This window comes from Buteo buteo, chromosome 1 (genome assembly GCF_964188355.1).
Source record: "Buteo buteo chromosome 1, bButBut1.hap1.1, whole genome shotgun sequence".
In the NCBI taxonomy this organism is placed as follows: domain Eukaryota; kingdom Metazoa; phylum Chordata; class Aves; order Accipitriformes; family Accipitridae; genus Buteo; species Buteo buteo.
This window is the reverse complement of record NC_134171.1, coordinates 82,877,388-82,898,465: the sequence shown is the minus strand read 5'-3', so window position 1 is coordinate 82,898,465 and position 21,078 is coordinate 82,877,388. Positions and strand designations below refer to the sequence as shown.

The window sequence follows — 21,078 nt, the reverse complement described above, 5'->3', positions numbered from 1 at the left end:
TAAGAGCTGGAAGCCTTTGAAAAAGAGCTAAAGAGGGGGCTGAGGATTTAGTTTTCTCCTCCTTCTAACTGTTGGTGTGGTAACAGGAGAATTAAAGCCCTAAATCGTAGCCCTAGGATCTTGGTTGTTCAGGCTGACCTTTTGCTACCTGCCTCATAAGAGCTCTTCTTGGGTGATCCCAGTGAAACGGAGAGTGACGTAAGGGAGAGCTGTGGCTGTGGGCTGAATTCAGCCCGAGAGGGACTCCGTGGCACCCCAGCCTCCCTTACGCTGGGCAATCCTTGACGCTTTGTAAATGAGAAGTATCAGAGATCAGGCGCAGGGAGGAGAGCTTCAGCTGCCCAGGGTGACTGCCCTGATGCTGCCAGCATGCAATGCTGCAAAGCACTCGGTCTTCTGCTGCCTCTGTGGGAAAACAACAGCAGAATTTATGTTGGAGCACCAAATAAAAAAATGGGAAGCCTGATCCTGGGTACCTGTAGGGCAGTCAGTTCACTTTGCTCATGCCTAGGATTTCCTCTTCTCAGATGCAGCTTTATGGAGTATTTCCTCCCCGGAAGAGACTTTAAATGTTGTATTACTGAGATTGCTATGTTGTGTTTTCCTTCCAAATTAAAGTACTTCTCAAATGGGTTGATGTTTTGAGGACACAGATTTAGGAAAGAGACTCTTGGATTTTCAGGTGATTATAATGGTCTCAATGCTGCCCTCTGGGGGGGGGTGGGGGGGTGTCTGTCACTGGCACTCAGCTATTTTTAAGTATTAAAATACCCCCTTCAACACAGTATTTTAATGTACCACAGGGAATTGCCACAATAGTTTATAAATAGTCTATTTCCATAATAGTTTATAAATAGAGCCCAGCAGGACAAATCTGGGCCACAAAATGATTGTTGCACCTATCCTTGTTAATAATTAAGAACAGGTACTCCTGCAGATGACTGTGGTCCCCCAAAACCCCGGCTGCCTTGTCAGATACACGAGGCCTCCAGGAACTTCCCCTCAAGGAGCTTCCTCGGCACTTTAAAGGGTTCTGCTTCTGTCCTCGCCCCAAAATGCTGCTGTTCAGCAGCCTGAGCCGCCTGCTGCTTTCCTCCTTCCTGAGACCGCTCAAGTTCATCACACAGAGTTCTCCCACTTGCCCCCACGGGTAGGTGCACTCCCTTCGTTATGGCTACCCGGCGCTGAGAGCTACACATGCCAACAGCAGCTTGATCAGGGATATGGTGCCTTCTCTGCTTTGTGTTTGATGGGCTGTGGGAGGCCCTCTCCATCCTGCAAGGGATGGAGCTGGTCCTGCCAGCAGGACTCTCCAGGCACTGCTCTGCCGGAGCTTTGCTTCCAGCAAACAGCAGCGGCTCTCAGCTAGAGAGGGGAAGCCGAGAGCAGCACGTGGAACATCCCAACAGCAGTACAATGAAATCAGTGGCAAGTTAAATTGCGAAAAAAAGGGGGGCTTTTGAGAAAAGCGTGAGTTGTTCTCGCTCTAGCACTTCTCAGTTGGTGAAGCAAGATGTTGTTGGTTGTAAAAAACTGACCCGTTCTGTGGTGTGTTGAGCTGCTAATAATGGACCTAACGCTGCTCCCATTGAATAAACGCCCAACTCTCCATTGCCTTCAGGACGAATAACTTGAGCTAATTAACAGCTTCAGAAGCTCAAGCCATTAAATGGGGTTCTCTGCTGCTCTGAGCACAGAGGAAAGTGTCCAGGAGCTTCTTATTCCTCAGTCTGCAGCTATTTACTGTGTGACTTGACCATCCCGTGTTTCAAGCGTATCCGTCTGCACCTCGCAGACATGCTTTCTTCTGCCCATCACAGAGGTGGTAGGAGGCTTAATTCCTTATTTGTCGAGTGGGCTCTGATTGCCAGCTGAAAGGCAGAGATTGATAGAGAAGTCCCGTGCGGTGACAGCAGCTTTGGTCTCTTGGAAAGACAGGCTTTGCTAACAGCGCGTGGGGTAAAAGGGTGAAAGACTTCAGCCAAATCCATTGGTGTTGTGACTCTGTGTTTAATCTGACAGGGGACGAATGTAGGGGGAAAGAAAACCGGGCAATTTGTTAGGGTTCAGTGAAGTGCTAACTAGGAACAGCTCTTGGGAGAGAACTAAAGCACCTGGAAGTATGTGCCACTGAAACTCCTGCCTTGTGCACAGAATTAGAAATTCTTTGTTGACTGATATTGGTTTTGGGTTTCTTTTAAGATTTTAAACCTTAACTGCAGTTATAAATGAAACAACGACTGAAACAGTCTGAGACGAATGGATATAAGCAAATACAGAAATCCAGAGCCCCTGCAAAACTGCGGGGACACTCTGAAAATGAAATGATTCCTGCCCCTGCTTTCGAACCTCGCCACTTGCAGAGGCGTTTTTCCAAAGGGGACACTCCGGAGCCCACAGGCTGGGGTGGGGGGTGTTGCCTCCAGGATCTTCACTTTATAAAGAGGGCAGAGAGAGTGGATTAAATCAATATTTCATTTATTTGGGCTTGTAATTCCTCTTACATCAGCTGCCACATAAAGATTTTCCCCTATTTTCTTCCCCTCCTCCTCATCCTCATTTACTATGCACCAATAATTTCCCTTTGACGCTTTCCTGCCAGTCCTAGTGCCAGATGGCTCCGGTTCTGAGCTTCTCCCCTCTCTCGGGAGCGGCCCCCATTGTCAATGCAAAGGAGGCATCGTGGCTTTGAACCCAAAGCTGGGACCCAAACTTCAGCCCCGGCGTGAGGAGGAGCTAACCCACTAATGCAGGAAACCATGCAAACAGCACACCCTCCCACTCATCGCCATTAAGGAAAAAAACCCTTCACTAAAGGCTGTTTTGCATTTTCCCCAATGGTCCATGTATAGAAATCTGGTGCAAATTTAATTCTCTCACCACCTGATTCCACTTCCCAGCCGCGAGGTTCCCTTTGTGTCATAAACTCAATTAGACATATGCATTTCACATCATGGACACAGATGTGAAAACAAAGTGCGCACGTACCTCGCTCTTTCTCTCTCTCTCTCTGTGTAGATGCGCCTACATTGGCTTTAAAGCGATAAAGAAAGCGAGTAAATCTGTTTAGGGCACTAGCCCGCTATGCAGAACAAAGTGTCCGGCTGCGGCGAGCGGCACCGAGTTTCTGATTGTGGTGGGGCAGGCTGTGACATCTTGGAAGTCAATAGGGTTTCCCTGGGTCTGGGCAGGGTGACAGGGAGCCGCTGCCCCGTTTCATTTCAGAGTGGCATGGGGAGGGTCTTTGTGCATGGTTTGGGTGCGTGCCCAGCACGCCGGTGCATTAGCTGTAGGTGCTGAGGAATTTTCCAGCCACACGAGTTGGCAGGGAATGAAAGGAGCGGGTATTAGTTTCTCGGTGTACTGCTCGGAACAGGGGGGACATAATTACAAAGATTGACATCGAACCGTGTTTCTGTGTGCCACACAGCATGCAGCCCTGCCTTTTAAAAAAAAATAGCCGAGTTTCTCTCCCTGGCTTGACTTTTCTACATTTTGTGTCCATTTGGGTTTGGAGAGGGACACAAGAGGTTTCGGCATTGAGCGGAGAGTTAAATTATGCAGCTGCAAGACTGCCAAGCCCTTCAGAATAGGATGCTTCGTTTAGATTTTCCACAATGCTATTGAAGTGCTTATTTTCCTCCTGAAGAGACACAAACAGATGCAAACTTCTGTAAACACTTTAGAAATGAATTCAGTGAGTTTGGCCTCTCAGCAGTGCTCAATAGCTGACAGAAAAATGTCTAATTAGTGCAAGTGGAAATAATAGGGCCACTTGGATTCCTTCCATCCTCCTCCAAGTCTACTTTTCCTAGGAACTCAAAGGCTCTTTTGTTTGGTAGGTCACCCTCTCTCAGGCTTTTGTGCTCCGATCTATTAAAGGAAGAAGGGGAGGAAAAAAAAATAGATTAGGCGATGCTCTGTGCTTAAATATATGGCCTGTTGATGAGCATTTCGAATGGCTGGTTTGCAGTGTCAGTTTACAGGTGCTTGGAGAGGGGGATTCCTCCATTGTTGGCCGGCACAAGCGGAGTTGTGCGTGCCCGGCTCCAGGAATCCTTTTCAAGTGCCATCCTCTTAGAAAATCCAACTCAGGCTCAGGAAAAAAAAAAGGAAATTTGTACAAATCCGCCTCGCCAAAGTGCAAACAAGCTAGCAAATGCTTGCAACAGATCGGTGCTGCAAGCCAGCCTTCATGCTGTATACCGTAGGCTCTTCTCCAAGTGGTTTGACATAGGCTTTCTCCTGCAGACCTCAGATGGTGGTTATGCTGCTCAAAATTAAGAACGAGTCTTGCTGTCAGATTGTGGGGCTCTGAGCTGAAAGCAAAGAGAATAGAAATGAGGCTGGGGATGAGTCCAAGGAGCCTGCGCGGTGTTTAAAGCAGTTCGTGGACATTGCTGTCTCTCTGGCTCTGCCTGTGCCTTTCCACAAGGAAGGCAAGGAAAGGAGGCTGGTGCTAAGACAAAAGTGGGAGATAGCTGCCAAATTTGATGTTCTAGTAGGGATTTGGACAAAGTTTTCTTGGCAGTCTCTCATCCTCTGATAGTGCTGTGGGGCCTGATCCTCCCTCCCGTGTTGCTTTTACTCTGTCAGGAGCAGAGTTACTCGCGGACATGAATGAGAGGAGAAATGCATCCTTTTTTCTGAGGAGCCTTTGTATAGTTTAAGGTGTTTTCCGTTTTTTCTTTCCTCTTGTGATTGACCACACCGCAAAGCAGTCCTCAACCATCGCCAGCTCCCGGGTGTTGGAGCCAGGCTGGGCAGCAGGGAGCCGGGCTCCTTGTTGGCAGCGTGAGGCTGCGGAACGGCTGGTGGCCGTGAAGACCGGACAGGTCAGGGCACCCGTGAGGCTCCACAGCTGAAGAGATGGGTCTTTCCTTACAGCCGATGGTTGTATTTCAGGCAGACGTTCCAGTGAAACAATGACTGCGTACCGCCCTGTGCGACAAACCCGTAAAATGGGAATCGCCTGGATTTCAGCGTGTGGAGCCACGTCCTCGCTCCGCCGGCCAAGAGTGCCAACTCCTGCCCACCATGGGAAGGGGTTGGTTTTTGGTAGATGTCCCCAGGTCCGTGTAGTAGACTTCTGCAACTGTGATGAGGCTGTGTGCCTCCTCATGGCTGTCTTTGCTGGCCTCCTAACAGCATGCTATCTCAGGAGCTCGGGCTGATTCCTCATGTTGGTCCCAACCGCTGCGGGAATCCAAGAGAGTTCATACAGACTTAGTAGTCAGTAAAAATGACCTGCAGGGGAAAAAACGCCAGACTCCTGGCCTGTTTGCTTGTTTGTGGTGTACAAAGGAGTGGATGGCTTGAGCTCCATCTGGGACAATGGCTGCAGTGACAATTTCCAGTCTTTCCGGACTCACGTCCTCCTTTTAAACTAATTGTTATTACTGCTAGTAATCTGTCGGGCGTGATTTAAATTCATTAACAGACCACCAGATTATGCAGTTCCAAATACTAAATGACAATTAGAAAGACCAAAAAAAATTCAGGAATTATATCTATGGCTCAAACAAAATAAACAGCTGGAACCTTCCTATCTTAAAATGAAAATGTGATCAGGACTAGTCATAATTACAGGTTATAAGAAATCCTATCTGATCACTGCTACAAAGGCTTATTTTTATATAAATATATGTTATATAAATGCCTAGGAACATAGAGATTATCAGATGGGTAGAAATTTTGAGACAGCCTTTTAATTGCTAGTGAATATTTGCTTCTCGTAATGTTCAGTACTTCACTTGCTGCAAAAAACTGTGCAGCCACTTTATAGCAAATAACTAAGGATATCCCATCTGTTTTGAAATGGCATATAGGCAGCATCATTAGGCAGAGGGTTACTAAAGCTGAATATTTTCTGTAGTCAGTTCAGTGAGCCTTTGCGGGGTGTGTTTCTCCAAGGCTGCCCCATGGCACTGGTGTTCTTTTCAGGTTTATTTGAAAGCCTCCATCATGGTCAAGGACTGCGTAACGGCAACTGCTATTGTGTTCCTGATTGACCGGTTCCTGTATTGGATTGATGCCTCCAGCAAACTTCTTCGGATTGCCAAGGGTCTGCACAGGCTGCAGCCCACCACGCCAATCAGTCCTCAGGTGCTCATCCGCCAGGCTCGCCTCTCCGTCAACACAGGTACTGCTCCATTTTCTCAGCTCAAGCCCAATTAGGAACTACTTGACTTTGAAGAAGATACTTTGTCCCGTGCTGGGGATGACATGCTTACGGCCCCGGTGCCATCTTTTCAAACGCACAGCCCACTCCCAGCCCCCTTGAGCCCTCCCAGCTCCTCTCACTAGCACAAAGGGGCTGGTATAAAGGGTTTCAGAGCCAAAAGCAGGAGAGAAAATTGTGAAAGGGTGTGGAAAATACTAATTGGAGCTTTTGTTCCTTAACAAATCTTCCCTGCTGGTTTCAAACGGGGATATCTGAATTGCTATACTTCTGACCAAGGGCCTTTAAAAAGTAAATTAGAATCCCGGCATTTTCTCTGTACTGTCCCAGCTGCTTTTTTTTTTTTTTTTTTTTTCAGTGGGACCACTTGACTATGCAAACAATGCAGCTTACAATCCCTCGAGGATAAACTGATTAAAACCAAAATAAATTCCACCATTCCTATCGTGTGGGCAACACCTGAAGGATTTTTAATGTATCTTCCCACTGTTATATCAGGGAGAACAAAACAAAGCCAGACAAACCTGCTCTGAAAAACCCAGCTAAGGAATATTTTATTTGCAGAAAAGAGAACTATAAGTTCCCTGCATAGCCATTTTCATCTGTGGCTGTGGGCTTCTCATGCTCCCATTGCCATGGTGTCTGGGTCCTGGCACACTCCAATTGATGGGCTAGTTCAGCCAACACTTACACTGCTTCGCTGGCTGGAGCAGCCTTCTTGAATTCAGCTGGACAATTGAGACAAAAAGCAGGGTTCAACATGAATCAAGCTGATCAAATTAGACCTTAAGGCGTCTCCTGCAGCCCATCAAGCCTGCCACGGGAGACTCCGGCCGTGGACAAAACCTCTGAGCCATATGACAGGAGGCTGAAAGGCAGAATCCTCACTTTGCGTTGCAGGCTGCATCCTTTCTATATATTTTTTGGCTATATGTTCGGTACTTAAGATGGTTCTTAAAAGCTAGGTAGAGGGTGACAGGGAGGCAGCGTAGCCTGTGGCTACGCTTTCTGTGCTGGGATGTCAAGTCAGCTGGCTTTGAGGTGCATCTGCAGAGCTTCCCCTCCTGGTGAACTCCCCAGTGAGACCAAAATGGGTTTCCAAAACCCTTGTTTCCTTGGGACGGAAACCAGCAGCTCTGTTGCTGAAGGAAGCAGGCTAGACTGCTTTCTTCTGGAAGAGAAATAAGAGCAGGGAATCCCAGGTGGTGGGGTGGGCAGCAGCTCGGTGCCTGCCCCAGTCTTGTTGCCACCTCCCCTGCTCTGGATCCTGCAGCAGACCAAGGCGTGGGAAGGAGCAGAGTCAGAAAAGAGTGCCTGGAGCCACCTGCCTATGCCGCGGGGTTTGGCTTTACTCTAAAAACAACGCACAGCCTCAGCCTTCCCCATAAAGGAGAGGTATCCGTTGTTTTATCCTTGCGGTCGGTTTACTGAAGCTGCATTGTAGAATGTAGACAGTGCGCACAGAAATTCAACAGAAATACCAGAGCTTGACTTGAGGAAGACTTTCTCACATTTTAAGGTTAAGCACTCTTTCAGGCATGTATAGTGTGTGAAGTAAAACAGATATATATGTAATTTCATCTTACTGTGCAAGCACATATTGCAAAATGTAGCGCATATACGTTTATGATTATTGACAGCAACAAATCTATGTGCACGTGATATCGGGATGTATCAGGTTAAATATCATACAACTTCTCAATGAGATTTTCTGAAGCAAGTGTCTGGCTAGAAGCAGTTGTCTTATCAGCATTTTCTGCAATATTTGTTGTCTATGTGAAATAGCCTATGTCAAAGAGATTTCTGAGCACAAGGTAGCATCTGCGGGGCATACTTAATTAGAAAGTTTAGTCTAAGTGTAGACACACTGACAGTGCTGGGAAGAAGAGTACAATTTGCAGGGGTTTCACTGATGAATATCTTTGTTCACTTCATGCCACATGATACATTTTTGTATTCATTTTCTATCTCTTATTTTTTTGATCAGGTAAACTTTTAAAAGCTGAATATATCCTAAGCAGCCTTATTAGTGACAATGGAGCAACAGGTACGTATATATTTCTTTTCCAGTTGCATACTTGCTATTTTGGTGGGGTTTCTGATACTAATTTTAACAGTCACACAAGCTTCAAATACAACCAATCTGACCTCAGTAATGACTCCTTACATCATGTTTCTCTTTTTTTCACCATTCTTTGCTAAAATGTGGAAAATGCAACTTCGTTTTGAAATTTCTATAATTCATCCTTGAATATCTTCAATTGGGTTGGAAAATATTCTGGACTGACAACCTTCCTAGAAATTTCTTTGCCTAGAGAATTTTAAAATGTGGACCAATTCCAAGCAATTGACTGATCTAGAAAACTAAGGCAATTCCCTGCCCCCCAAAAATCCAGATTGTTAGAGTAATGCTTATCCTCCAAATTCTCACTGAACCTACGAACTAAATGAATACTTTATTCTAGACCTGTAGCAGACTGCAGTGTAATTACTTAGTATCTTTTGGGGTTAAGAAAAAGAGAGAGTGAGTCCTGGTTCCTACAGCAGTTTCTTCTATCACTGGATAGATGTGCAGAACTGTAAAAGTGGGACCATTCCTTAATGCATGATTATGTTTGTAGAAATTACTTTTTTTTTTTCCCTTTCTGTCACATGATTATACTGCTGGTCATGTGGCTTGTTTCAGATCTAGAGGGATATGTATTTCTAATGGTAAGAATTCATTAATTTTGACAGACATCCATAATTATTATTTAGTTATGTTTTTGAGACAATATATTTTAGGGTTTTATATCTGTTCTCCATTTTCTTAGCCTTCAGGGTTTATTTAGTCAATACATTCAGGTTTCTCTACAACCATGAAACTTAGAAATTTAAGAAGCCTGTTCTGGGTTTTGTTGGTTTGTTTTTCATGTGAAACTGAATTTCTCATACAAGAAGGGTCTTCACGCAGAGGGCTTTTAACAAAATACCAGTTATCACTATTGAAGTAGAACTGGCTGTGCAAAACACTGCATTTCATCTCTCTTGGGATTATGCTTTTCTTTAAGATTATTTTCATAATATTCAGTGATAGTACTTCTTTGTTCAGCATTGAAGATGTGTTGTTGAACAGATACTTTGTGCTGAGAATTGCAGTGAAATGTTCACAATACTTAGGAAACCTTAGTGATTTTATTTCATATTCTATTCTGAAATCCAGTACAGATTTGATAACAAAAGACTTCATGTAAGTAATCATACTGTGTTAACAAGAGAACTTTAGTTTTCATCTTCATGAGATACCAATATCTGAAAAAAACACATGTTTTGCCAGTGGTTAAAAGTATTTTGCTCTGCTATATATACTGGTGACAACAAAGATATTCCATATTAATCCTTTTGACTGGTTTTTAGTGGAACTCTGTACAATGTTGATACACAATGACTTTTTGTTACTTCACAGAATAGAGGTACTTTTCACTTTTTAGATTGTTTTTATGCTCTATATAGCTGTCACTCAAGCTGCATACCCATATAGCTGTCTACTTATATTCTTTAATGCACTGTCACTTTGTCATCTATCTGACTTAAACCAGCTGAATTCAATGGGGAGAATCTTGTCAATTTACTGGGATTTAAGTTACCCTCAGAGGCTTAAAATGACAGCAACATTTTTCATTCTCTACTGAGTTTTTCCACTCCTTCTGCAGGTACCTGGCGATATGCTAAGGAAAGCGATAGGATTCTCGTTCAGTCAGTCTGCTTACAAATCAGAGGACAGATTCTCCAAAAGCTTGGTAAGGCTTTTTTGTATAAATGTCTGCTCAAGATTTTCCCCTATTTTTTTTTATTTGCAGTCAGGCTTTAAAATGGTACATTTGACATATGTCAGAGTTTTAGCTTGTGTAGAACACCTGCCTGATGCCCATAACACAGCCAAGGAAGATGAGCTGTACACGCATCTGTTTGCAGTAAGGACCTAGAGCCATGTACCAGGCAAACACATTTTAGAAATTACCATTTTATTACTAATCTTACTGGAAGTTGAGGAGCATTCTGAAATGTTGTTCCCTTTTTCCCGGTGCTGCTCCATGTTTGCTAACGCTTTTCCCAAATTCGTTGTTCCCAAAGACATGCAGTAGTTTATCATAGGTACATCATAGCAATTTCCCCTCTCAAGACAAGAAAATCCTTGGTTTTCAGCATGATGGACTTCTGTATTCAGGGCTTGGTACTTGAGGCCAACAGCCTAATTTTATGCTTTTGATGTGACCTTTCGTCTTCTGTGACTGTTGAGCTGAAGTCCTTTATGAGCATAAAATGTGTGTTTATGCACAGCCAAAAGCTAAAGGAAACCAATAAATGTTCAGTGTCACCAAAGCAAAAAACGCCATGGTATGGTTTTATACTGTTTTGAGGGCTCCTGACTCAAGGAGGTGTAAAATAAACTATTGAAAGCCATCTGTAGCAGTAATCTGCTTAATGATTGTTTTTCTGATTTATTTCAGGGATGTGGTATGAGGCAGCAGAGTTGATTTGGGCTTCAGTTGTGGGATATTTCAAACTTCCTCAACCAGATAAAAAGGTAGTATTTCCTTTTCACCCTGGATATCTTTGCCAATCTAATAATCCTTCCAGATAAGCTTTTGTTTACTTCACAAAAGTCTTTTAGCAATAATGTTTCAATTACGCACCTGAAACAAGGTTAACGTGCAGGACAAATATTCTAGCCAAAGTCTGTATTGCACATTGTTTCCGCATGCATACACAGACTTACGGACACCTTTTTTCCTGCAGGGGAAGAAAAGTAATAGTTTTCATTAAGCAGAATCATCTGAAGTGAACTATCACCTAGGACGTCACAGGTGCCTCTGACAAGGACAGACTAATTCCAGAACGCAGCCATAGATTTTATTTATTTATTAGGACTAAGGCTAATTATTTTTTTCTGGTAACCAAGCATGTTTATTTGCTGAGCTGTGCTACACTATCTGTTGTGGGTGATGGGTGTTCCCCGGCACTGCAGTATCTGAACACCTTGCAACAGCTACCGTATCTGTCTTTTAACACCTTTGTGAGGCTTGGCCACGCTAATCTTCCCACTGTAGATGAAGCAACAGTCACACTGTGTGTCCGTAGCTAAACAGGAATGTGAACCTAAGTCTTGCAAGTCCTAGGGTGATGCTTTAAGAAGTTTTGTAATTGTACCTCAGCATAAGATATACCACAAAACCAGACCTCATCACCTCCCCTGTGCCATACCTTAAAGCTTGACCTCAAGCTCAGAACATTTCTATGGGAGCAAAGATGTCTGGTGAATTTTGTGGATAGCATCTAGATAATTTCCGGCGTTTTTAACTGTTTAGCTGGGCAGACCCTTAGCTAGCATGTAGTGATCAAATCTTCCAGAGAGAGACACAATTAACAAGTTGATAGATCTCTATACTACATGTTCATGTCTTATTTTCTAATTGATTCTGTAGAACCAATTACAAATTACCAGAAAAAAAACCAATTATGTCAACATCAAGAACTCTTGACTTTTGTCCAACTCTGTTTATTTGGTTTTTAAACTGTGCAGTAAGCTAGAGAAGTGTGTTAAAAAAGATGCTTGTTTTCTTGGGCTATGTGTCATGAGCATTTATTACATCTATCATCTCTCTAGACATCTTCACCCTAGATTTTTTAGAAAGACTGGGATCAAGTGGCCAGTTCTTAAACATAATTTTTGGTTTTCTGTGGTCTTTTCTGAAAAACAACAGTAAAACAGATTGAGTCTTATTTCAGATGTGATTAGCCAAGGGCTTAATGCAGCTTTTGGTGATATTATGAGACTTCACTTTCATTGTCACAAATAGCACCTTGGGAAAATGCAGTGCTAAGGAAAATGCAATGCTTGTTTAAGTTGAAACCTAGAGTTAGTGGTAACAGGGATAGCTGCCACTCATGGAAACTCATATGTATCCACCAGGCTATGCTTTCTGCAAGTTGAAATTAATAAACCCCTGCCAAGATGACGTCTCTGAATTTCTTAGCAGTGCTTCTCTCTGCATCTTGTTTGTTTGGTTTGATTTTTTTCCCCTATGTTCTACACAGAATCTCCTTTACTGTAAGCAGTAAAATTCAAAATACAAGGAGAAAAACACTACGATAATTTTCCATTTCTCTTTCAGGGAATTGCTACTTCCTTGGGTATTATGGCAGACATCTTTGCTTCCATGAACGAGAAGGATTACATACGTTTTAAAACCAATGCTGAGATTGACCTGGTAAGACTTGGTTTGATATTTGTGCGTGTAGATTCTTCATATGGACTGTATGTTGTCGTCCCAAATTCACCCACACTTTGTTCTTCCTCTAGTTCCTCTCCTGTGCTGAGAGGGCTGAAGAAACTTCCATTCATTCCTGGTAAAAAAGTTCATTAGCACCTAGATGGGAAGGATGCCTTGCTTCAGGAAAAAAGAAACATTAAGAGTATTTACAGAGTGTGTCTGTCTCTGTCTGTGTAATATATAGAATATTTATAGGGTCAAAAAGTGACATATCGATGGTAAACCTGAGCAAAATGTCTCCTGCAGAAACAGACCTGGCTGTTGTTGTTTAAGATATGATGGTCCATTCTGTCAAGACTCAAAGGTCTCGGACAGCTCAGGGAACCTACAACAAACAAGAAATAAATCCCAAGCTGCTTTGCTTCAATCTAACAGGGTTGCTTACCAGGTAGACCCACCTCTTTGGAAAGAAAGTCTTTGAGATGAGGTTTTCCCTCTTTTTTTTTTTTTTTTTTTTTTTTTGTTTCGCTAGAACCTTCTCCGAGAGTTCAGCCATCGCTTATTATCAGCTGCTGAGGCCTGCAAACTAGCGGCAGCCTACAGCCAGTACACCCCGTTGTTTGTCCTCACAGCTGTGGTAAGTATTAGTCTTCATTCTGAAAGTGTTATTTGAAGAGTCCAGTCTATTAAATTTGGCTCTAACCTGGCTTTCAAACATTGCATCATACAGGGTATTGTGTCTGTGTTGTGGGTATGATGCTATATGTTGCTCTGAACTCCAATCAGAAGCTAAGCAGATGGGTGGAAAGCAGTATTTGTCCACAGAGCAAGGATGGGCTTTCAAGCCCATCTGGAAATGCTGCTTCTCCTTTAACTGTAGCTATATTTCAGAGGAAAAAGAGCAAGGTTATTTCCTCCAGGAAACACAGCAGCAGGCAGTTAGAGCTGACGTTTCCTTCCAATTGTGTAAGGGAAAGAAACGTATTTTATCCACCCTTTATTTATCTCTGACAGAGGTCCAGGTTTTTAACTCCTTCACTCCTCTTTCATCCCCTCCCAGAACATCCGTGGGGTGTGTTTGCTGTCCTATAGTCACTCCAAGGACTGTCCCCCAGAAAAGAGAAAGTTCTACTTGTCCGAAGCCAAAGAATCCTTTGAGATCGGCCTCCTCACCAAGAACGATAAGAGTCCTGTCACCAGCAAGCAGGAGCTCCACAGTTTTATTAAAGCTGCTTTCTGCCTCACAACTGTGCATCGATGGCTCTATGGGGAGAGTGAGAAACTCCATGAGGTGAGTCAACTATGTAGAGAAGCCATGGGAAAACTGCATTCATACAGCACTTCATTTACAGAAGAGGAGGAGAAAGGAATGCTTGCCAAAGAGATCATGTCTCTGATCACATCCGTGAAGAAGCACCTGCAAGTGGAAAGCTTCCCTAATTCTGATGCCAGGTCTTATGTTCCAGACAGTTATAAAGGCATAGTGGAAAAACCTATCCTGCAAGGGGAAGCCAACTTTGAGAAAATCCTTGCCGTGCATTCTCAGCATCATCTGTCAGTGTGTGAAGTGTTTGAAAATACTTGCAGGATTCATAAAACCACACCAGGAGAAAACCAAGTGGGAGCTTGTATCACAACCTTAAGAACAGAAACCAAAAACATAGACACTGTGTGTACTACTGAAGAAATAGTGTACCAGAGGAAAGGCACTGCGAAAATGCTGACTTCACCAAAAGCAGGGAGTAGCTCAGAGAGACTCAGTGGCCAGAGAAATAAATACATTGGCTCTGATGTGATGAAAATTTCCTTCAATGAAGAAATTGAGCCATTAGAAACAGAAACAAATGATGAAAGTGGAGTTTTTGGCAGATGGCAAAACAGGAGTCAGACCACTACTTCAGACAGCTCTTGGTGCAAGCTGTCAAAATCAAGTTACTCATCCAGCTGGGAGGAACTAAACTGTAATAGCAGCAAAGGGTGTCCCAGGGAAGAGCAGCAGCAGGAAAAGGGCTCAGCGGAGGAGCAATGTTGCACAACAGAATCTGATGAAAATGGTCAAGCTGCATACTTGCGCTCATTGCCTCCCAGAGCCTGGCATCCTTCTCCTCGAGAGCCTCGACGTAGCTGTTGGAGATCTCCTCAGCCTTCCTTAGAGGCAGACACACCTCTAGCTGGGAGGCTGGTAGAGAAGGTGTCTCTTTGCAGAGAAGAGCTGCAGGAGGGAAGACACCGTGGAAAGAGGTCTTCAGAAAAGAAAGCAGGGGAGGCGAACAACGCGGTTCCTTCCTTCTCCACCCCTTACTCTGTTCCTACCGGGCTGGAGGAGGAGGAGGAGTCTTCGTCCTGGGTGGAGCTGGGCTGCGGGACCAAGGAGAGTGGCAGGGAGGGCAGCGGTGGCCCCCCAGCGTCCCGGTGCCAGAGCCAGGTTGCGTGGGTCCAGCCAGGAGGAGAAACTGCAGATAGCACAGAGGATCCCTCCTTTGAGGCACATCCCCCCACAAATGGGGCTGCTTCTGTACTATCAACAAGCATCGAGCAGAAAATGGCCAGCGACTCCTCTGCGTGTGACTGGCTGGGGAAATCTGCTGTGGTGGGAAACGGATCTCTCAAAGTGCCTGAAGTTGACGCCCAAGCAGAAACAATAGATGACACTGAATTTGATCTCATCAGTATTGGAGACTTAGTAAACAATAATCCTACAGCGTCTGTTCCAAAGCATCAGTCGACTCCCGGTGCACCAACAGCTTTCCCCCTGGGTGGAAAGATACCCGCAACCAAGCACTTTGACTGTGCCACTACTGAAGAAGATGAAGAAAAGTCTCAGGACATGGTGAGCAGCAAGAGGCAATCCAGTTCATCTCTGAGATCATGGTACAAATCAGCACAGATGCCCAAGGGTTCCCCTGAAGGTCCATTTCTGAACCCAAGGGGAAGTGGTTTTGTCTTCATGCCTGGGAGAACGAAGGAAGAAATCCTTGACGCTCGATTTCTGAGGGACAATGATTACATGCAGCTTCTGGCAGGGGTAGAACATAATTGGCTTGTCCAGAGACTGATGCCTACTGGAATTTTTAAGTCTAAACAGCTTCATAATGCATACTGTAAGTTTCCACACAGTGATGGGCATTTTCACGCAGCAGTAGGTACTCCCGCAGAGAACAGTCCTGACTCAGGCTTTTTAACACAACATTATAGTCATCATTTATTAGAACTTAATTTTTTGTTGTTTTATGAGGTTTTGGATGAGAATTTTAGCAATGGCGGAACACTCCCTTGAACCATTTTCTCCTATTCCTTTGTACCCATTTGCACATCAGTCACAGCTTCATGGAAATGGGCTCCATCTCCGAGCCCCCTCAGTCCCTCCTGCTTCGATCTCTTCATGCAAGAGGTAACCGAGGCTGCTTGAAGTCCCTGTGCCAGTTCACCAAGCCCTTTCTACCCCATTACTTGAGTCTCTGGTTTTGTCGCCCATTTAGATTACACATTTCATCCCTGCAAACTGTGTATTTAAGGTAATGATTATTAAGTTAATCATAAATAACAGCCATACCTTAATATGCAGACACTTGATCAATGTACTTAGAAATACAGAAGCTAAGAGCAACACCACTATAGGCTGCTTCACTGAGCTCATTAAGTAAAACCCACGTAGGGCTCATCCCATCTTGCATGTCACAAGCCCGTTTAGCAGTTTTTTGTCCTTCATGTAAAATATCCAATTCTGCACCTAGATATCTCTTACCATATATTTCATAGCCCTGTACTTTGCTTTCAGAGAAGCCTGGATATCTTATCTCCTGGGTGCTGGTTATTTCATCCCTCAGCAAAGGCTTAGAGCAGTCCTGTGGAGTTGTCCATTCTATTTGTGGTGTTTTGTTTTTGTAGCTGCTCTTCTATTAAAATACTCGAAGAAATCAGGCCTCTGGACAGGCCAAGAAACGGCTGTATTCATTGGGGACTACCTGAACGTGGCAAAGGAAGGCAAACAGAGAAATGCATTTTGGATACACTTTCTGCACCAAGAAGAAAGCCTGGGAAGGTATTGACCAAACCAATTCTGAAACAAAATGTTTATCAGTGCTACTTCTGTGTAAATGTGAATAAAAACTATCTGGTAAGATTAGTCTTACACTTACACCTAAGATTCAGCTAGTCCAGTGCCTTGTTAGACAGTAGCTTTTATCAAGTATTTTCAGAAGACAGTACCAGTTTTTACTTGGACAACTACAGAAATCATAGTCACAGTGGGAGAAGATTGTTTCTTTAGTCTGTTTCAACCTAGTTTACATTTGGTTAGATTTTGACTGATACTCTGTAGCAAGAATGTTTTATGGCTTTCCCAAATCTCTTGGGCAGTTTGGCAATCTTTCCCGTTGCTCCATGAAACTCTCTACTACTTAATTTCTGGGAAGAAAAAGCTACTTCACTGTTGTCTTCTAACAGCCATGTTAGTGTTCATTTGCTCATGACAACTCTTAGGCCTGATTTCACCTTTGTCTGTGCTGGGGTAATCTCATGGGAGCTTAAATGTTGCTTCCTTTTTATTTGACTTCTAGCTTTGCATCAGAGAATTAGCGATATAGATAGATAGATCACAATACCTGTAGGCAAAAAGGTGATGCGTTTGCTTTTCTTTAATTTTAGCAGCAGGTTTATGCAATGGATGCATCTGCTCTGAAAGCAGGATTAAAATCATCTCTTTGCCTCATAAAGGCCTCTGCACCAGGAGAACTCTGCTAACTGTTAGTTGCAGATTTAGGATTGTTATTTGAAATAGCTTATGAATTATTATGGGTTAAGAACGGTATTTTAAGTACCTCTGAGTCGGGTCTCCCTTCAGAGTCAAGAAGAGTTGGCTTTAAACATTGTGGTGTTATGAAACCCCCATCCTAGGATTTGATGGATCAGTACAGCATTTTATGCCTGTAAGAGCTATAAAAGAATAAACCCCCAACTTTAATCACTACCATTTTAAATGCAGCACTAACAGCTGGCTTTGCTTCTGTACAGCCAAGCTCTGCTTTGTAGTGATGTTTCTGTATCACAAGTAGGGCTTCCCAAGTGCAGTCTGCTGCAAATCTGATTACACCAAACACTTCTCTTCTTGTTTAGGTATGTTGGGAAAGAATATAAAGAAGAAAAAGGACTACTTCATCATTTCAGTGATGTGGAACGGCAAATGACTGCCCAGTACTACGTGACAGAATTCAACAAAAGGCTGTATGAGCAAAAGGTCCCTACCCAAATCTTTTATATCCCGTCTGCAGTACTCCTGGTAAGAACTGTCTTTAAGCAATACAAAGGAATTGATGGGAAGAGTGTCTTAAGTCAATTTTTATTTTAAAACGCTAGCAGTTAGGCTACCTCGAGATGACATGGTATCATTCATGTGATCTTATCTGGTAGCTGCAGTTGTTCATTTCAGGACAGAAGACACCTACCAGCAGAGCTACAAGTTTGTGGGTGCACTGGCAGAAAACATGCCATGTACTGCTAGAAGTCAGAAATGAAAATAAAGCCCAGGAGTTACCCAGCCTTTTATATCATCTAACAGTATATGGCCATCTGTTTTCAGGGGTAGTTAGGAAATCTGAACAGCAAAGTGACCCATTTTAAGCACCACAAAAACATGTAAACCTCACTAGAACCCAGCAAGTGAGGTTCTTGCAGGCAAGTTGATTTGCTGCAGGACAACTTTGAGGCCTTTTCTGCACGATGCTGAATTTCAGGAACACAGGACTGGAAAGGACCTCCTCGTGACTCCACGAGGTCCATCAGGTCCAGTGCCCTGATACCACAGGCAACAACACTGCATAATCCCTTTTTATACTTTTTAAGCCCTATGTTAAAAGCAGTTGCGTAGTGTTTAGTGTTTTAACCTTCATTGCTTCCGATAAGAAATCATTCTAGAGCTGCTTTCTTGATGTCTGGAAACTTTTTCTAACCTAAAAGTAGTGAATTTATATTTACTGTCTTTCTCACAACTTCTTTGAGGCCTGGGCTTAAGGAAGGAGTAGCAAAAACATCCCCTCGTAGCCTGTGTTCTCTAGGCTGGGGAAGCCAAGCTTGTTTTCGTGTCACATCAAGATACAGGTTTCTCTTGCCCTGTTCACCTGTGAAGCCCTGAGCCTGCTCTACTTTGAACTCCCATTTCTTAAATACTGATGATCAGAACTGTACAGTGTTCCCCTGAGACGCCTTTTGCGGACGCAATAGGAATCCTTACCCTTAGTGAGACCTGCATTTTTCATGGCCATATCACACTGGCAGCTCAGTCATCCTTCAAATGGCTATCACAAAAAGCTCTTTTCCTGAATAACAACCCCTTAGCATAGAATAGGACACCTTTAGACCACGGACACCTTTAAACTACAGTTCAATTAACTTGTTGACACAACCTCACCTCTGATCCAATGCCCTACAGCCTGCTCCTTTTCGGATTGTCCCTGACAGCACAACCAGTATCTCTCTCTCCAGCTGTGTGGGCTGTACTCAGTCATGAGAAGGAAATGCCTGTGCCTTCCCTGCAGCCGAGTGTACATGGATGGGTGAAGAAAGGCTGGTGGAATTGGCAGGGCCATGAGCTTCAGCAAGGCAACGGTTCCATCAGCCACGTCTCAATGAGGTGCATTTCTGTCCCTCCATCCCAAGGGTCCAGCCTTGGAGATGGCCTGCTGAGAGCCACGAGAACTAAGTGGCTGAGAGCTGGCTGGGATGTGGAGTTACCTGAGAGAACCTGGGAGGAAGGGCCAGCAAAGTCACCAGAATTACTCTGTCTCTTGAGCGGGTTGAAAAAAAAAAAAAGGAGCTTGAAGCTAAAAGTTTCAAGAAAAAGCACTTTGGGGTTAGTCTTTTTAAACAACAAAACCACCCATAACTCAGCCGCTTTTGGTCACGGGAGGTGCTTATTTGCCCACTCAGTTCCAAACACATGGAGTCTGAGGAAGCTGCATTAGACATGCCCTCAAGTCTTAACACACAGATCACACTGGCCTGATGTGTTTCACATAACTGTAGCCAGGACAGCTCTTGCTTCTACCCTCTTTCTTCTGCACGATGGTTGTGAGGACAGCATGCAAAGCCACGAGGCAAATGGCCCTGCTGTGCCAGCACCCAGCCTGATTGTTAGAGGCAGGAGCCTCATTTGGGTGACCTGGCACAGAGGTTAAAGCTGTCATCCAGCCCCCAGCGGGAAAGTAAAGGATCTTTTCTGTATTCGTATGCTTAACTTTCAATTTGACTCGTGTTTCAAATAGGGAGAGCTACCCTCTACAGTACAGAGCTGAATTCACTGTTCTGTTATGAGTAGGTATATGATAGCATGCTGTGCATATCGCTATTTCTGTTAGCCATTCTGGCACTAGATCTGGCTCTGTGCCACTCGCTAATAAGACCTAATGAGAGTCTGGCATGAGTACTTACAAGTCTCTGAACATAGACATGACTGAAACAACTCTCAAAACCTCCCACTGGTTATTTACACACTGAAGAAGGACCAGGTGCAGGTTTAGCCAAATGTTTTCTAGCTTTCTAGCTTATTCTTTAGACATAGTCTCCTGAAAGAAGCTTCCCATTTGCTGGACAAACTAGACAGTTGTAGAATTCGTTGCTCGTGGAGTTTGGCCTGTCAGGCTGATTTTGTGTTGGATCTTGTTTCACCTTTTGTTCTAGTTAAATGTGAGCCTGTGTTTTGAATGAGCTGTGGGTTAACGTGGAAACTCTTTCCAACCATCTTACGATGGAAAGTTGTAGGAGGAAAAAACAAGACTTCAGTTAGAGGAGCTTTAGCATCCTTGTTTTCACATTTCTGCTCACATGACTGTCATTAACACTCTCTTTTCAGATACTGGAAGACAGAACTATAAAAGGATGTGTGAGTGTGGAGCCCTACATCCTTGGGGAGTTTGTGAAGCTGTCCAATAACACGAAGGTAGTGAAGAATGAGTACAAAGCCACAGAGTACGGTCTGGCCTACGGTCATTTCTCTTATGAGTTCTCCAATGGAACAGACGTTGTTGTTGATCTGCAAGGTTTGTATTACAGCGAACTTCATTTCTTGTGTGTCCTCTCATGTTGCAGAATATGCTATATAAAGGGCGTACTGTCTCTAAATGACATAAAGTGAGGGAGGGATGTGTAGGTATTTTTTTGCCTTGAGCAGTGCTCTTGTTCTCCACTGCATCACAGCAAAAGCACGTAAGCCGCACGCTCCCAAGTGCGCCACAGCTTCGTGCCGTGGAGTGGCCTGCATGCAATTAGGCTGAAGCCCGCCTGCAAGGATGTGTCTTCTGGAACCGTCTAAAGGAGAATCATTAAAAGAGGCAGTGGGTTTTGTCACACTTCCTCCTTCCTAAATTTGGCAAGCCTGAAAAAAGGTCCCCTGTTCAGCTAATGGAGAATTGAGCTCTTTGGTTAAGAGCCAAGGATAAAACCTTTCAGACTCAAACTTTAGCACACAGGTATCTTTGGGATATTAATTTCATTAAATATTCATTATGTACCTCTTAGAGGTCTACTCTTGCTGACTTAGATGCAAACTGGGAATCACTGAAGGGACATTCGCAGTGTGTGGGCTGTGCCAGGCAGACAGTCCTGAGTATGATAATACAAAAGCTGTGATGTTCGATAGCAAGATGTATC

General features: G+C 43.9%; 1 protein-coding gene across 9 annotated transcripts in view; it reads left to right on the top strand.

Moving 5' to 3' along the window:
* The window catches only part of ALPK1 (alpha kinase 1), a 71,895-nt gene that overhangs the window by 29,443 nt on the left and 21,374 nt on the right, over positions 1–21,078 (top strand). For 8 of the 9 annotated variants that reach the window (XR_012651944.1, XR_012651945.1, XR_012651946.1 and 5 more), the window contains 10 exons: positions 5,944–6,142; positions 8,169–8,228; positions 9,874–9,960; positions 10,672–10,748; positions 12,337–12,432; positions 12,968–13,072; positions 13,496–15,536; positions 16,324–16,477; positions 17,551–17,713; positions 20,282–20,468. Coding sequence is in view for 6 of the 9 variants with exons in the window: in XM_075038218.1 (XP_074894319.1) it covers positions 5,944–6,142; positions 8,169–8,228; positions 9,874–9,960; positions 10,672–10,748; positions 12,337–12,432; positions 12,968–13,072; positions 13,496–15,536; positions 16,324–16,477; positions 17,551–17,713; positions 20,282–20,468 (3,169 nt within the window). In the remaining 3 variants the exon portion in view is untranslated. Of the gene's footprint in view, positions 1–5,943; positions 6,143–8,168; positions 8,229–9,873; positions 9,961–10,671; positions 10,749–10,960; positions 11,029–12,336; positions 12,433–12,967; positions 13,073–13,495; positions 15,537–16,323; positions 16,478–17,550; positions 17,714–20,281; positions 20,469–21,078 lie in introns of those variants that run through there. The other variant, XM_075038229.1, reaches the window with a different exon arrangement.